We start from the raw sequence: 16,955 nt of genomic DNA, 5'->3' as shown, positions 1-16,955 counted from the left end.
AGAGATTTGACCCAGCCAAGGATACAATTTCAGACGAGTAAGTCAATTAGTTGACATGCTATTTTATATAAACTTGTTCATATTTTACTAATGGGATTGTTTCCAGACTTGCCAGCCAGGATTCAGAGTATTGACATTTCAAATATGTCCTAATAAGCAAGTTTTAATTACATTTAAATGCTGTTTAGGCTAAACATGGGCGGCTGTGGTTCACATGGTAGCGGGTCGGCTACCAATCGCAGGGTTGGTGGTTCGAATCCTGGCCCACACGGCTCCACATGCCGAAGTGTCCTTGGGCAAGACACTGATCCCTGAGTTGCTCCCAATGGCAGGCTAGCGCCTTGCATGGCAGCTCTGTCGCCATTGGTGTGTGAATGTGAGTGTGGATGGGTGATTGGGACACAGTGTAAAGTGCTTTGGTAACCTCTAAGGTTAATAAAAAAGCGCTATAAGTGCAGACCATTTACCATTTAAACCAGGTATTTAAATTGTATGCTGTATGATGTAAATATGATATGTAATATGAATGTTTAGATTATAATGTATCTCTTGTTTATGCTGCCTCTTTATCATCAACAAAGCTTGTGCTTGATGTGTTCAGGTTAAATGAGTAAAATGCCCATATTAGAAAATCACCATATTATAATGATTTCTGAAGGATCATGTGACACTGAAGACTGCAGTAATGATGCTGAAAATTCAGCTTTGATCACAAATGACATTTTACAATATATTCAAATAGAAAACTGTTCTTTAAAATTGTAAAAGAGTTCACAATATCAATGTTTTTACTGTATTTTGGATAAAATAAATGCAGTCTTGGTGAGCAGAAGATACTACTTTTAAATGGTAGTGTAGATCTAAAATTAAGTAAAGTCTTTAAAGAAAATGTTTAGTCAGATTTCTTCTTTTAACTTAAAACTTGATTTTGATCACTTAAGTCTCCTCCCATTCATTCTCTATCCCTCATTGATAGGCCCAGGGGAGGGTCTTTGTATCCTCAGGTGTGAAATACATCCATATTAATGATCGTTCACGCCTCCTCGCATATTACCCATCAACACTAAAAGTGTCTTACAAAAATTAAATTACTTTATTGTTTTGTATGAATGAGTGATCAGGATGGATTTCACATCATTTTGTAGCAAAACCTCTAGGCTACAAGATCCAGTTCTCAAAAGGCTTGTGGACAAATGTTTAGTATGTGTTATATGGCCATATTTCAGTGACTTAAAATTGTAGTTTTTTCAAAAACCATGCATAAACATTATTTTCTCAAATACAAACCAATTAAATTGTAACAAACCTGTACATACATGTTGCTCACATATTATTGTAGCCCAGTTTGTGCTGAATACTGTGTAATCAGACTTTAGCCATTAATATGTTTTTAAGCAACTGAAAAAAGCACATATGTCAAGGCATGTCAAAACTTCTCCAGGGCCCAAAATACCCTCAGACCCCAGAGGGTTAAATTAAATCACCGCTTTATGGGTATTAATAATCACACTGGGCCATGGAGCAAACTGCTTATCTGGAGGTGAGAAACTATCATTACTAAAACCACAAAAACAGCAAATTAAAAGATTGGTCTGTGAATTTGCTTCAGTTTTATACTTGTTGGATGCATACAATGTCCTGGAAAATTGTACCTTGAAAAGAGTGGGAACACTGGTATAACTTTTCTTCTTCTGAACACAATTGAAGATTTTAAGAAGAATATCTCCGCTCTGTTGGTCCATACAATGCAAGTGAATTGTGGCCAAAACTTTAAAGTTCCAAAAAGCACATAAAGGCAGCATAAAAGTAATCCATATGACTCCAGTGGTTAAATCCATATATTCTGAAGCGATATGGTAGGTGTGGCTGAGAATAAGATAAATATTTAAGTCCTTTTTTACTGTAAATATCAACTTTCACCAGCCCTCCCTATGGATGTTTACGAGAGGACTGAGTTCTTCTGTTTGCGATTCACATTCTTTGTGCATATCTGCATCTACTGGGCAGGGAGGAGAAAGCAAAAAGGAACAAAGGAAAATAAAAAAAATATTTACACAGGTGGCGATGTGCGGGAACAATGCGAATTGTCAAAAACAGAAGAAGAACTCTAATGAACATGCAATGTAGGGCTGTTAGAAAGTAGTAAAAAAAGGACTTAAATATTGATCTGTTTCACACCCACACCTATTATACCTCTTCTGTAGGATTTAACCACAGATATGGATTTAACCACAGGAGTCATATGAATTACTTTGATCAGGGATGCAAACTACTCACCTTTCAGCTAAATTCACCTTTTCGGAAGCTAATTTGCCCAAATTGTTTGGTAACATTTTCTAAATTTTCCTTTGTAACATCATTTGAAAGGGATGCTTTAGGCTTAAACACAAAAAAGCTTTAAATGCAACAAACAATTCAACTGAAAATGTACATCTGTAATATAACTTTTTAACCTCTTGAGTTTGCATACCTGTTTTATGCTACCTTTGTGATTTTTGGAGATTCAAAGTTCTGGTCACCATTCACTTGTGTTGTGAGGACCTACAGAGCTGAAATATTCTTCTGAAAATCTCGTGTGAACTATCGCTTTAAGGGTAGATCTTTATTAGCCCATAGACTTCCCCTTTTTTACTTTTAGCCAAGTCTGGAAATTAGGGATGTTCACAAGTAATCGACTAAGTGAGTACCTGTTCAGCACAGAAGATTTGTACATTTTAAAGTTGAATGCAATATTCTGGTGCACTTGGTTGTTTAGATATGAGTGGTATTGACACAGCAAAAAAAAGTCACACCCACAAAGCATGGTAAATCAGACTGTTTAACGCAGTCCACAAATGTTCAAAACACAAAATCGACTAGAGCATATATTTGAGCCAGGGCTTGAAATTAAGCATTGTCATGTGCTTGTCCTTCAGACAATTTAATTGGTCATTCACTTGTCCAAGTAAAAAAGTTTTCCAGAGAGAGAGAAAAAAAAAGGACATTTCAGTTACATGCTCAAGTTACATGCTCAAGTAACATGTCAGTTTATGTTGTATATTTTTCTAAAATTATGACCGATGCCCAACCTAATAGTGTACCTATTCAATCAACTAAATTCTCTGCGACAGAAATGTGAACTGCACTGGGAGGCTGATGTTATATGTTGATTATTTTATGTTACGTATGGTAGTCAAATAAAGGAAAGCCTCACCATCATTTACAGCAGGGATGCTCACATTTCTATGGAATGATAATGTTATTGCAGCAAGATCTACCAAACACAATAAAGGCTATACATTATCTCAATAACAAAAGTTCAGTCAAATATTGTCCACAGTGCTTTCTAATATTAATACTAGTCAACAACATCAGACTGAAATGTGAAGGTTAGCATTGTGGTAAGGCTGATTATTATGAATGCCACCAATGTATATTTCTTACTCTGTTTGTCAAGTTTCAAATAAAGAGAAAATTATTTAAGAGGAAGTAGTTTTCAATTATAAAGTATTTAATTCAATGACTGGATTTAAATATATAGGTTATTTAATATATAAACAAAATAACTATAGTGAAATTAGTGATATCATGATATAAGATTTTGGTCATATCCCCGCCCCTAGGGGTAATTCATGGGAAACACTGCTATTAATATACTTGAAAATCACAAATTTATTTTCTTTTGCATATTTGCCTGCTGTAGGCAATGCTGAATTATACTGTACTTTCCCTCTGAATATCTCACCAAATCTTGCAGTTACAACTGAGTCAATAATGCATTGAGAATTGAATTGCATGTTGTACTTTTACCTTTTTTTTCCAAAAGAAATTTAAAGTTTGTTGACATTAGCTAGCTTATTTAGAAACTGTTCTTGGTATCGTTTGTGACTAAAACAAAATATAAATTTCATGTATGTGTCACACCTGTTATATTTAAAATTACATTTAAAATTTGAATTAACCCACAAAAAACAAGTAATCGATTATTTGTTAGAGTACTCAAATACAAAATTACTCAATAATTCCCATCCCTACTGGAAATAAATATTTGTATTACTTATTTTGTACTTTTGAGTGGAAGTCCAGGACTATAATCAGGATTAATGAGGAGTCTCAGCTCTCATAATGATTAACACAAACATAATCACCATTGTCATTAGTCACTTTAAAGTGATTATTAACATTATTTTTTATTTATTTTTTGCCCAATGTGTGATAATGATGCTCTGCTAATGGCACACGTGTTAAATATTCATTAGGCTGACAAATGCTGATTAGCTTTTCACTTGTTTCATTACCCGAAGCCTTGTGGCTGTGCTGAAACTTATGTTTTTTTCTTCTTTTATTCTCTTGTTTTTCTCTGGTGTTTATCTGTCTCTCACTCCTCCCTCTAGGCTGCTCTCAGGCAGTTGGCCAAGAATAAGGTCCCTAACATGGCTGTTGTCTTGAAGCGCATCACACACACGCATGCAGATGCGAAGGCCATCTTCAGAGACCCCACAGGTAATAAGAATAATCAGGTTATAATGTAATAAAGGCATTTCAAACATATTCCATGGGATTATTGCACACACACACAATACGTTTTACTGCTCTGAGCTGGGAATCAGAGGGTCCCTGACTGAGCTGGCGTGAAAGGCTGATTCTCTGTTCTTGGTCTGATTGCACACTCATACACTTGTTAGTGACAAGCCTCTACTCAAGTCAAAATTTTCTTTTGACTTAACTCTTTTTCTGTATTTTTTTTGCTCTCCGAAGGTGAGATGCAGGGCACAGTTCATCGTCGCCTGCTGGAAGACAGACAGGGAGAGCTTAAGACAGGAGCAGTGCTACTACTCAAACAAGTAACTACCTTTTAGACATTAACAGGTCATTACTGTGTAAGATACACATCAAATAATGTTCACTTGTGATTACATCAGAAAATTCTATTACGTCAGAGTCGTTGCCTAGCAGTTAGCGCATGTCATTTGACATGTTGAACTCTGGCTCATAACATTTCCCAATCCCGTTCCCCATCATTTCTTGTCCTGTCTGTGTGCCTATCCAATAAAAATGGCAAAAAATAAGACCTATTTCCCTTTTTTTTTTTTTTTTTTAACCACACTTATTTTAAAGGTGGGTGTGTTTTCACCAACACATCGAAATCACTACCTGAACGTCACACCTAATAACCTTCTCAGGATATACTCACCTGATGGAGTTCTGAATAACTCTCAGCTATCCCATCCTCCATTGGTGAGTCACCCTGTTCTAGTATATTTCTTAAAGACAGCATCTGAAATAGGCTTTCCATCTTGCTTTGTCATTGCAGTGGCTTTTTAATTAACCTAATATAGTGATCTCCATCATATTGTATGTAATGTCTGTAGCAAGAAGTACAATCTCTGAGGAGATATTCACCTTCCAAAGCATTCTTTAATGTCTATAGCATTTGTTTTGTGTTCATTTTGTCCTGGTTGTGGGATGTGTAAACAGGAGCTTGCATTGCCCACCAAGCCTGCAGGGGGCCCGGTCTCTCAAATGGAGCTACACTTTGATGATGAAGATGATGATGAAAATGCAGTTCTGAAAAGTGTGGCTGGTGCTGGATTACAACACACTTCAGAGGTCTCTAATGAGCTCTGTCAAGCACCTACAGGGTCTGGGATAACCGTGGACACGGCATGGGAAACAGGTCCGTGAGTGTGTTCACTTGCATGTAGGGTTGCAGCGGTATACCGGTTTCTTGGTATACCACGTTTTGAAAATGTACGGTTATCATACCATGTACATTTGCTTATCTACGGTATTTAGAAAAAAATGCAACCGGACAGAGAATCTCACATGCGCGTGCACATCTCTTTTCCTCCTTGTTTGCCTGTCAGACTCGTCAACTTACGACACACACATGCACACGCACGCAGCGGAGAAAATGTCATAGAGAGGCGAGAGGGTCTGACATGAGTTGTGTGTGTGTGTGAGAGTTAAAGCAGCGTTTCTCAACTGGTCTAGTTGGACTGGGTCGCGGACGGCAGGGAAAGAGCAATACCATGGTTCTCCCATTGAAGATATTTTGGCGGCCACCCAAGTGATAGACTATTTAGGACTGCCGACGCAGATTTAATGATAATCTCGCAAACAGCTAAACCAGCAACAAACATGGTCAACATACGGCCCGCGGGCTGGATCAGGTCCTCCACGTGGTTTAATGTGGAATTTTTTTCATTGGATATTTCAGTTAACTTGCATTGGGACCTAACGCATCTCCACAAGCATTTAACATGCTCAGGGTTGCCAGATAAGAGATGCAACACCCCTCGTTTGAGATTTATACTTACGCAAATTGGAAATATTCTGCCTAATGTTATACTTGTGCAATCTGGGAACCAGGCATGTGCGAGTGCACTTTTTCTGTCTCTCGCTTTCCCATTTAAAAAAACTTAGTGATCTGTAGTGCAATATTCTGCTCAAGGAAAAGTGTTATACGGCTACTCTGTGTCCATTCTTGAGGCTGCTTGTGATGTTTGCTGCTACTTTGCAGGTAAAACTTCTCAGTTTTTTAAATTAAGTATAAAAGTAGATCTCGGTAGATCATTGATGCACGGAGGGGTAATCATTGACATGCAAGCAAAAGCAAGCCAGAGATGAATATGTAAATGTATTTTTTATTTGTGCAATTTAGACATTTTGAAGTCCCTTCACGCCTGTATGTTACTCTAACTCTTGCAGTAATGCAGTACCATCGAGGAGACTCGCATCATGACCCTTTTAGCATGTAAACGTGTAATGTTTTAGAGAACTCGCCCGCTTTGCGACAAACATTACAAGTTCTTTAAGTTTCATTCCTTTTTTTACATTAAAACAGACCCCTGATGTAGATAGATGTATAGCAATACAATACTTTAGGCAATTGCAGAATAGTCTCACTAGTCACAAATACACTTCAGAAAATTGAGTACACAAATATTTCTGTGCTAAAAGATACAAAAACCAAATCAATGCAGAACATTGTATCTCAAAAGCATTACAATGTGGCCCCCCCATGCACTACTTAAAACCCGATGTGGCCCCTTTACCAAAATAGTTAAAAATATTAATAATTACACACATCACCTTTACAAATTTGTTTCAGGATTTTACATGAGTAAAAGTAACTGTTATATTTTGACAAAATGTTTGTTTCATTTGAAATAATCTAAACAGTGGCAGTTTTAGTTAAGTATTTCAGCTAGTATTTATTTTTCATAAATACATTTAATATTATTATTACTATTATTTAAGACTAGCACACTGACATAACCATGGTAATGAGGAGCCTTTCCTTCTGTGTAATATGTGTATAAATATTTAATATTAGGTAACAAACGGGATAATAATGTGTTCATATAATTAAATATGCTCTTCAATTTTTAAAAGGGGGATAGACAACTTTCTGTAGATTTTGACGTCAACAACAAAAATGTCACTTGATGCATGTCCTTGTACCGAAAAACCATGAACAAAACTATGCAACATAAAAGGAAATGCAACCCAGGATACATTAAATACAGGTTATGTTTAATCTATGGCAGGTCGATACTTGATGTCCAATGTAAAATCTGTCCTGAAGCAAAACCAGTTGAGAAGCTCTGAGTCTGACCTCACTGTGGCGCACCTACAGTATATGTTAACTGTTAATAATCATTGGACATTACTTCAAAAGCTCACACAGCTAATGTTATTTTTCATTTAGTAGTTAATGTTATATTTACATGCTATTTTTTTATCATGTTTATAATTCTATTTTATTAATTCTGTTAGATTTCTTATTTTTTCTATTTATTTTATTTTCACATACTTCAATAAAATAAATGGTTTCAATTATAATAAAGTGTTTGCTCAAAAATAAATTAATAAAATGACCCTTCTGTTTTCACTGATAATAGTAATTGTATAATAGTGTATACCGTATAACGTGAAACCATGATATTTTCTGCAACCCTACTTGTATGTCTGTTGAAGTATTGTCATTGCTAATGCACTATATTATGTGACAGTCATCTAGTTCAGTAGTTCTCAAACGGTGTGCCATGGAATTTGCAGAGCTCCAGCATTTGCGCGTGAAAATTACTGCGTGCAAATTTGGACAATTATTTTGCTGCACTGGTGCGAGTGACAGCTGATCTTACACCCAAAGTTATGAACTTATTATTGCAACCTAAAATCGAATAAAAACTCCCTGATGATCTTGCATTATATACAAAGTACTTTTAAAAGTGTCACGTTAGTTGGTTTTGCATTCAAAGCACCATTTTCTCAGTCTCACACGGCTGCAGGCGCTCTCCTCTTCTCTTTCACGTGCACACATAGACCGACAGATAGTGAAGATATACCTGGTGAAGATATTGTAAGTGGAGAGTCTTACTTTTAGGCATATCTGTCAAAATTGTGGACAGCGTTTTGAATAATTATTAATTGATGGATGATGTCTTAACCTTGTGCAAAAACGCAAGTTTCTGAGAAAAATAGCGAGTCAAATAAAAATGCACGAATCCATAAAATGTGCGATACCAGTAATCAGCATGTCAGTGTCCTCGTCTAACTCAACGTGATTGGCAAATTCTCAAACATCAATAACCATGAAATGTAACTAACAATAAGAGCCTCTTTGCACAACTGCGAGAGGGTGACAGCGCACTGAACTGAACAGTACTCTGCTTCTATCGGAGGTGCACATTGTAACATTATAACCACACACTACCAGACTGCAAAAACCTATTATAATTCTGTTCAAATGTTCACACTGAAACTACCAAGTATCTGCATGGCATTGTGCTAATGCAAATTCCATGTCAATGCATGTTCCAAAAAATAAACAAACATTGTGTTTATCCATCATTATTTCCCTAAATAATTTTTTTTTTTTTGCGTAGAGACCTGGTTTGTGCTTACAACCTTAAATATTCCATGAAATATTCCACATTTATGAGGATGCATGCATCGTGTTTTGAGAAAACAAATGGTGTGCCTTGGAAATTTATTTATATATATATATATATATATATACACACACACACACACACACACACAAAAAATGTGCCTTGGTACAAAAAAGTTTGAGAACCCCTGATCTAGTTGTCCAGTGCAGTTCTTGTAAGTATTTACACAGTAAAGATGTAATGTACTCAATGTAAAAATGTGGGAGTGAGTTTGGGCTGGGCGATATGTTAAAAAAAAAAAGAAAAAAAAAAGAATTTTGCAATAATCACCTTAAAAAATATTGCGATATACAATTATATCGTCAACCCCCTGCCGAGGATCTGTGAATATTTTTGCTTTATTGATTTTGTTTAAAAAATGTAATTAATTTATTGAAACACAAAAATATAAAAGATCTTTCTAAATTCAAATTGCACTTTAAACTAAACAAAAAACCCAATTAAAATAGCAAAATGACCAAAAAATCTTATTTAACCACCTCCCCAAATCAAAGATTAAGAAATAAAGACAATTATTAATGTAAAGAAGATAATAATAATAATAATAATAATAATAATAATAATAATAATAATAGTCAAGCCTGAATTTGAATGTTTGTTGAAACACTGTTTACTAGGTTTAGAAGTTGATCAGTTGATAAGTAACTTGTAGTCAGTTGAATATATGTAGGGGGACCATCAAAATAAAGTGTTATCAAGTAGATAAAATAAAACCCAATTTTATGTTCAAGGTGAACGTGTCTTGTATTAATTTTATGATTTAATCACTTCTGTCTTTGTTTATTTAATACAAAGGTACCTTTATATATTACTGAACCAGCAGAGTTGTGTTCACAATGTATGCCAACCCCATGGAAATAAAGCAAACTAAACACACAGCACCTCATGAGATGATCGGAGATAATTTGCAGCATTCTCATATGACATTCTTGCAAACAGTTTTCAGATGAATTAAATGGAGAAAAAAAGAGTGAAAATATTTTATATGCACCTGTAACCATGAGACGGTCTTGTGCTGCTCGCAGACATGCATGTGTTCTACATGACAGGCTTGTGCTGCATGCCTCTGAACAAACAGCAAATCAGACACAAGAATTGACAGCTTTTCTTTTGTCTAGTCTTAAAACTATAATCAAGTGTGTTCAAGCGCGTGTCTTTGACTTGCAGCATTTCTTGTCATGTGTTGCTTCGTTTCGTCTAACAGGTCGCCCGCCTGTTGCGGGTAGATGAGCAAAATTACCAGCGCATGAAATACATTTGTACGAGGTGTTTGTAAACTGGATTCAGCCTCGTCACATTTTGCGGGTGACATGGTTTTGCCATTTCCTGAAATTGATGATCATCGTCTGTCAATTGAGTCTCGCAGTCAGCATCGGGAGCTTTGTAAGATATCGTTGATATGCCATAACATCATCATATCGCCCAGCCCTAGTGTGAGAAAATTCTGAAAATTAATGGACTCAGTTTGGTTATAAAATGCAGGTGTCACTCTTATAACTGAACTGTGCGTAAACATTATTGTATTTAGCACTCTACAACAGGACTGACAACCCTATTCTGCTGCTGTGTAGCCAAAAACAATATATTTGAAAATGTGTATTGCACTATTGTATGTTATAAACATCAAATATATTAGTATAAGCATATTTGAAGGACCCTTGATTAAATGGATCTAGTTCTTGAATGAGCTAACATGATGTATATGTTATCAACCAAAATTTTGAGAGTAACGTGATATCAATTCTTGCTTATCACACAACCTGAAGCTGGACTCATTTTCATTCAATACTTTTCCACATAATTGTATCTCTCTTACTTGAACTTAAGATATGAATATTTCAGATAATATTAATGCAATTACCTTGAATGTTTTTTCTCACACAATTCATCAGACTCGATTACATTTCAGCAAATAGTGTTTTTTCTTTTAAACAGTGAGTGCTAAGCTCAGTTTTTACTATATATTTGTTTTAGGGAAATAAAAAGAGACTTTAATTTTGTGTTGATGAAAAACTGTGCATTTTGTGTTAATTTGTTTTTATGTATGTGTGTGAATGTTTCTCTTCCTAAGATGATCTTGATGAGCTGCTCGGGGAGTTACCTGTGGAGTCATATGGCGGAGTACATTAATCCACATGCTCACTTTAAATATATTGTTTGCAGTAGACCATGCCTGATTTTAATAGATACTAAGACCATACCTACTATTAAACACAACATGGCAAAACAACAACACCCACTAACTAGTGACTCATTACTTTTGTTCAGGTTTTGTGTAAACCTTTGTAAATATGTACATAAATTACTTGTCTCTTGCATAAATTGAAGCAATAAATACATGATAAAACCTGTAAATCGATATGTTCAGTTCTTGAGTGGCTGGTTGTGTTGCGGACAAATGTATGCCAGTATTAAGAGTTGAAGGAACATGGCTGTACACATTAAGGTTAATTTCATGCTGAAATTAGCCAGTAGTCTGGTGTGCCCTTTTTTGTAGCAAGCTCGGTTTGTGAATTTAAATCAGCCATTAAGACTACAATTTGCCAGCTGGATTCACCCTTAAATGACTCAAATGGCATAATCAGTCATTTCTGATGTGCAAGCAGAGTGGCTTGCATAATGGGGTTTGCTCATGCTGTTTAAAAGCTTTTACATGTCTTTTGTGGAGGATGTCTTGAGTGGTTGACTTTTTAAAAAATAATTTTATTGATTATAATAGTAAGTTTCAGCCTGTTACTTTCTCCATTTTACCCCCTCTTTTAATTGTAATTTTTACTTTGTCTTAATGTGTTATGCATTGCACTGTACTATGCTTTCTTGGTCTCTGTGTCTCGCTGTGTGTAATATTGATTTGTAGATTAGGTGTATTCACTGCAAGTCATTATAAAGTCACAAATGTATAATTACTTATTCTTTTCTCCCTGACATATCAACTCTTGTGTAATAATTGATTCGATATTTAATCTCCTGTTTTCACTGTATAACAGGTGGGTAAGATCAGTTAGTTGGGGGTCATATGGTTCTGTGCTAGCAGATTTTAGAGTATGCCAGGCATATTACTGTCATTTATTTGATGGTGCATTTATATTAGTGTAACTACTTGCTTAAGATGTTTGGGATGTAGGTTGTTTGCAATAGAAAATCCTATGTATATGTACAGGTATATTCACTAACCATTTTTAAAGGGATAAACTTTACCCCAAAACTTTCCTCATGCCATCCCAGATGTGTATGAATTTCTTCTGCAGAATACAACATTTTTTAGAAAATATTTCAGGCTCTGTAGGTTCATACAATGCAAGTGAATGGTGATCAGACTTCCAAAAACCACAAAGGTAACATAAAATAATCCATATGCCACCATTGTTTAAATCCATGTCTTTAGAAGCAATATGACAGGTATGGGAGAGAAGCGGATCAATATTGAAGTCCTTTTTAAGATAAAATCTCAGTTTTCACTTTCAGAATGTGTGATTGCAGATGTGAAAGTGGAGATAAAGGACTTTTTCACCAACACCTGTCATACTGCTTCTGAAGATATAGATTTAACCACTGGAGTTGTATGGATTACTTCTATGTTTTCTTTATGGGAGCTACAATGGTCTGATCAAGTCACACATTCTGAAAGTGAAAACAGATTTTATCTTAAAGGACTTCAATATTGATCCGTTTCTCTCCCATACCTGTCATATTGTTTAGTTTTCAGCCGAAGATAGAAAGTCATACACATCTGAGATAACATGAGGGTGGGAAATTAATGATGAGAACATTTACATTTTTGGGTGAACTATCCCTTTAAATGGTTAAATGCCCCATTAACAGGTTAATTGTAATTCTAAAATTGTTTTGGAGTCTCAAAGACATTTTCGCCGTTTAATAAACAATTTCTTGAACTCATGTTGCAGTTTGACACTGCCTAAGTAGAATATTGAGCTCAGAACAAAATAGGGATCCAACCTGTCAGCATGTCACAGATGTCTCTTGTTACTTGGAGATTGTGTGAGCTTTGTCTGTTGCCCAGAGAAGTAATCCATGTTTAAACTTTGCTCATTACTGCTGCTCAAGGTGCAAAGGGACCATGCCTTAGTCGCTTCATTAAGCCATTAACAGTCTGGAAGCTCTACAGCTGCCAACAATATTGGTGAGTTCCACTGTGATATTGGTGGTAGATGAGCTTTAAATGACATATGTGAGTAATAAAGGACATGAATGATCAATGACTGCAGTATGGCATTCATCTTTTCAAGTATATCCTCTGTAATTTGTACTCTTTCCCATTGGGTCAGTGTTTATCAACATTCATTTCTTTACAAAAGATATTTGCTAGGCATTATTCTTTATACTATTTTATAAAATGAGAAATGTGTTTACTCGTTTGCAGCACTCTAGGCTTGTCTAGAGCAGAGGCGGCGGCAGCCGATTTTGCCGGGGCTTCAGCCCCGAATGTATTTTGAATAGTTGACTGACAAATATGAAACCGGACAAAAGCCTATGTAAACCCCCGAAATCATAAGTTGCCTTATTTCTTTGTGCTTTGGCTTTGCACATACTGCATACAGCCTGTATAAATAGACATAGGCATAATCTAGCCTATAGAATAAGTTCCTTTGCTGTCGGTAGCCTATGGGCGACTCCCTTTCTTCCTCTCTGCTGAATATGCAGCAGGTAGAGGAGGAGCTTGCACAGTCGTTGACATCATCTAACGTTACTTAGTGGCGAGTTAACGGCAATTAGCAGGAAAGACAGCAAAAATTAAGCAAATGAGGCTTTGGGGATTTTTCCGAAAGAAGTCAGTGGGTAAGAATTCACATTTGCTAGTGTGAAAATAAAATTGTCTGGGCTAAGCCCCGGATGTCCTTCAATGCTGGAAATGCCTCTGGTCTAGAGTCTGTCACATAAAACACCCTAATAATCTCTTGTGGATGCAGAAACTGAAGCAGTCGCAAGGGGGCGTCTTGAGCACTAATTAGCACGCGCACGGTGTCACTACTGTGCCTAATGTGCTTCCGCAAAGGTTTTAGTTGCGGTCCATGAATACATCACTTTGCAACTTCTTTTCTCTCCTTTTTTTAGGACTTGGTAATTAACCGACACTTGAACGGAAGCCAGAATTTATCGGTAAGGTACAACGGTTCTGGGGAGAAATCCTAAAAGGCTCCATTTGATTTTATTTTCTCCCAAAACACTAAATAGCATAAACTACCACATCACTTTCCTAAACACCTGTTTGACACTATGAACTGGAAAAAATTCCCGTTCCATAAGATCTTTGTGTGTGGTGTTGGGTTGATTTTTAGGCAATTTGATCTAATAATTTTTTTAAATAATTTTTTTAAAACACTGCAGTTTTATTTAAGGTCATAAGGGAAGGGAAAGCGTTTTTATTTTATTTAAGGTCATTTAAGGGAAGAGTCCAAATACATTTTTGTTGTAATCAGCATTATGCCACAAATGCTGTTTACTGAGCTGAACATGTATTGAACCTGAACATTCCTTTAAAGGATAGTTCACCCAAAAATGAAAATTCTCTCATCACTTACTCACCCTCAGACCATCCCAGATGTGTATGACTTACTTTCTTCTGCAGAACACAAACAAAGATTTTTGGAAGAATATTTCAGCTCTGTAGGTCCATACAATGCAAGTGAAAGGGTACCAAACTTTTGAAGCGCCAAAGGCACACAAAGGGAGCATAAAAGTAATCTATAAGTCTCAAGTAGTCAAAAGAAAGTCATACACATCTGAGGTTGCATAAGGAAAAATATATATGATTATAATTTAATGATGAGAGCATTTTGGGGTGAACTATTCCTTTAAGCTGGCATATGAGGTAGTATGTTACTGTTGAAAAGGTTACACACTTCAGCTACAAACTTTGCTGTCGTCATGAAGATCAGAGTGTCTCGGCTGTCCACAAGAGTCAACATTTGAACCTTATGTTCAACTTTTTTACTGCGTGGAAAGGTGTATCTGAGATCGCGGGGATTTTATGGACCCAGACAGACCGGCATTTGCATTTTCGCCGCAGATAAACAGCCGCTCTGGCAAACAGCACGCCTTGTTTCTCATTCATCTTTGATATAAAGTATTTTATGTACTGATTCCATTTATATTTAGTCTTTTCCCTCCAAAATGTTTGTTTTTAGCAGCAAGAAAAGAAATTCGCTGTCAACAGCAATGGAATGACATCCGTGAATGTCATTTATAAACGTTACTAGGCAACCAGTAGTGGGAACGCCCACTAGCGACTTCACCGCCAGCCACTGGCGACCTGCAGCGATAAAGTCGCTGGCAGTGTGTACGCACCTTAAGGAATTATTTTCTATGGCAAGTCAAAAAGGCGATTGATTAATAAAAGTAATTTAAAATGTCACACTTTAAGTAGAAAGTTTATAAAAGAAAACCTAATATAGATAAGGCCCATTAGATGTTCTCTGTTTTATTTGTTACACTGTGTCCAGTTTTTTTTTTTTCTTTGCGCAAGAACGTGTTAGGTCTGAATGGCCCCTAAGGCTACTTTATCTGTAAAGTTGTAAAATTAATTGCTGAATATTGTGGGGAACAAAAGGTAGTAGTTCTAGTAAGAGGAATTTCAAAACAGGGCCTTCTTGCAAGCACTATAAATACCTAGAGGCATAACTGTAAAACAGGCCCGTACCATTACATACATCATAAAAGCCCACTGCACCTGATAGGGGCAGTAGGTATTTTCCCTCAGGTCATGACTGTATGTTTTATATGCACTTTACTCTTCCCAATAGCTCTGGCTCCACTCATGTCATTACATGCTGTCAGAGCTCCACTATAAAGTTCCAGCCTTGCCTATTGATCTGTGTGCCAAACACACTCCGCTTTGAATCAGAGCAGTGAGTGAGTGTGTGTCCCGTACACCCATTTTGCGTAAATGTATTTGCAGAGGTTCATAAATTACCTCTTTTCTCATTCTCCTCTCTGTTCCTCACATCTGCGTACCCAGGGCCGAAACGGATGAGAAAATCAGGCGACTGGAATGAGGAAATGAAAGTGTGCAGGAGAGAGACTGATGAGGGAGAGATATGCAGAATAAAATGGGTGTCAAGGGCAATGAAAGAGAGAGAGAGCGACTGAGGAACATTTTATCCACCTCACCGAAAAACAGCGAGACTTTACGGTCTGTTGTAAAAGATAAAAACAAGCTTCCTGCTTTCTCGTCTGGTTGATATGTGGAAGTTTATGAGAGGTGAAGAGAGCTCAAGGAGCCATCCAGTTCCTCAGGCCCTGCTGTCTTAATGCAGTCTGGCATCTGCAGCCAGATGAGGCGTGAAAAATGTGGTGGAGAGCAGGCGCAGAGGATGCCATTCACTGCAAGACTGTCAGGAGGAGAGATGGAAGCAGAAATAAATTTGAAACTTATTGTCGAATGATCGTCTACAGTTTGCATATGTTGATGGAGGAATGACATTTATTTTATATTGGATTTTTCACCAGCTGGTCTCATCCATTTAAATTTAATTTTTATCCCCCTCTGGCCAATCTGTACTTTCCTCAAAATTCTGCTCGCGATGTCATCTTATTTTTCATCTCACAGTCTCTGCTCTCTTCCACCTCTCTCTTTCTCTTTTTTTGTCCTACTTTATTCCTGTCAGCTTCCATTACGGCACTTGTAGCTTCTCTCTCTCTCTCTCTCCTTGTTTCAGTATCTCTTTTTACTTCTCCCCTACCCCCTTTAATTGTTTTTGACATGAATGTTGAGCAGACGCAAGCACTAACACAAAGGCATCTCTATCTTATATTACACATCATTGCAGTGTGATAGCTGTCCTCCGGGCACGAAATACAGCATCTGTCGTTTGTACAAAAGTTGCGACTCTCCTCCCCTCTGTTCTCCTGTCTTTTCACAGTGCCTCTCCCCCTCCTCTCCCCTCTCTGTGTGAGATTCTTTCCCATCTCCTCAGTTCCTTCTTTTTGCCATTTGTTACCATCAATCTGCTTCTTGTATCCATCCATCACCCTCTAAACGGAGACGAGTGAAGTGTG

General features: G+C 36.8%; 1 protein-coding gene across 1 annotated transcript in view; it reads left to right on the top strand.

The window, feature by feature from the left end:
* Positions 1-13,048, top strand: part of LOC127648460 (homologous recombination OB-fold protein-like) — a 22,558-nt gene extending 9,510 nt beyond the window's left edge. Inside the window, exons 7-11 of the mRNA XM_052133138.1 lie at positions 4,374-4,482; positions 4,738-4,823; positions 5,098-5,217; positions 5,458-5,656; positions 11,011-13,048. Of these exons, the coding sequence (XP_051989098.1) occupies positions 4,374-4,482; positions 4,738-4,823; positions 5,098-5,217; positions 5,458-5,656; positions 11,011-11,069 (573 nt within the window). The 3' untranslated portion in view covers positions 11,070-13,048. The remainder of the gene's footprint in view (positions 1-4,373; positions 4,483-4,737; positions 4,824-5,097; positions 5,218-5,457; positions 5,657-11,010) is intronic.
* The last annotated feature ends 3,907 nt before the right edge of the window (positions 13,049-16,955 follow it).

This window comes from Xyrauchen texanus, chromosome 8, assembly GCF_025860055.1.
Source record: "Xyrauchen texanus isolate HMW12.3.18 chromosome 8, RBS_HiC_50CHRs, whole genome shotgun sequence".
Taxonomy (NCBI): domain Eukaryota; kingdom Metazoa; phylum Chordata; class Actinopteri; order Cypriniformes; family Catostomidae; genus Xyrauchen; species Xyrauchen texanus.
This window is presented reverse-complemented; position numbering and strand designations above follow the sequence as displayed.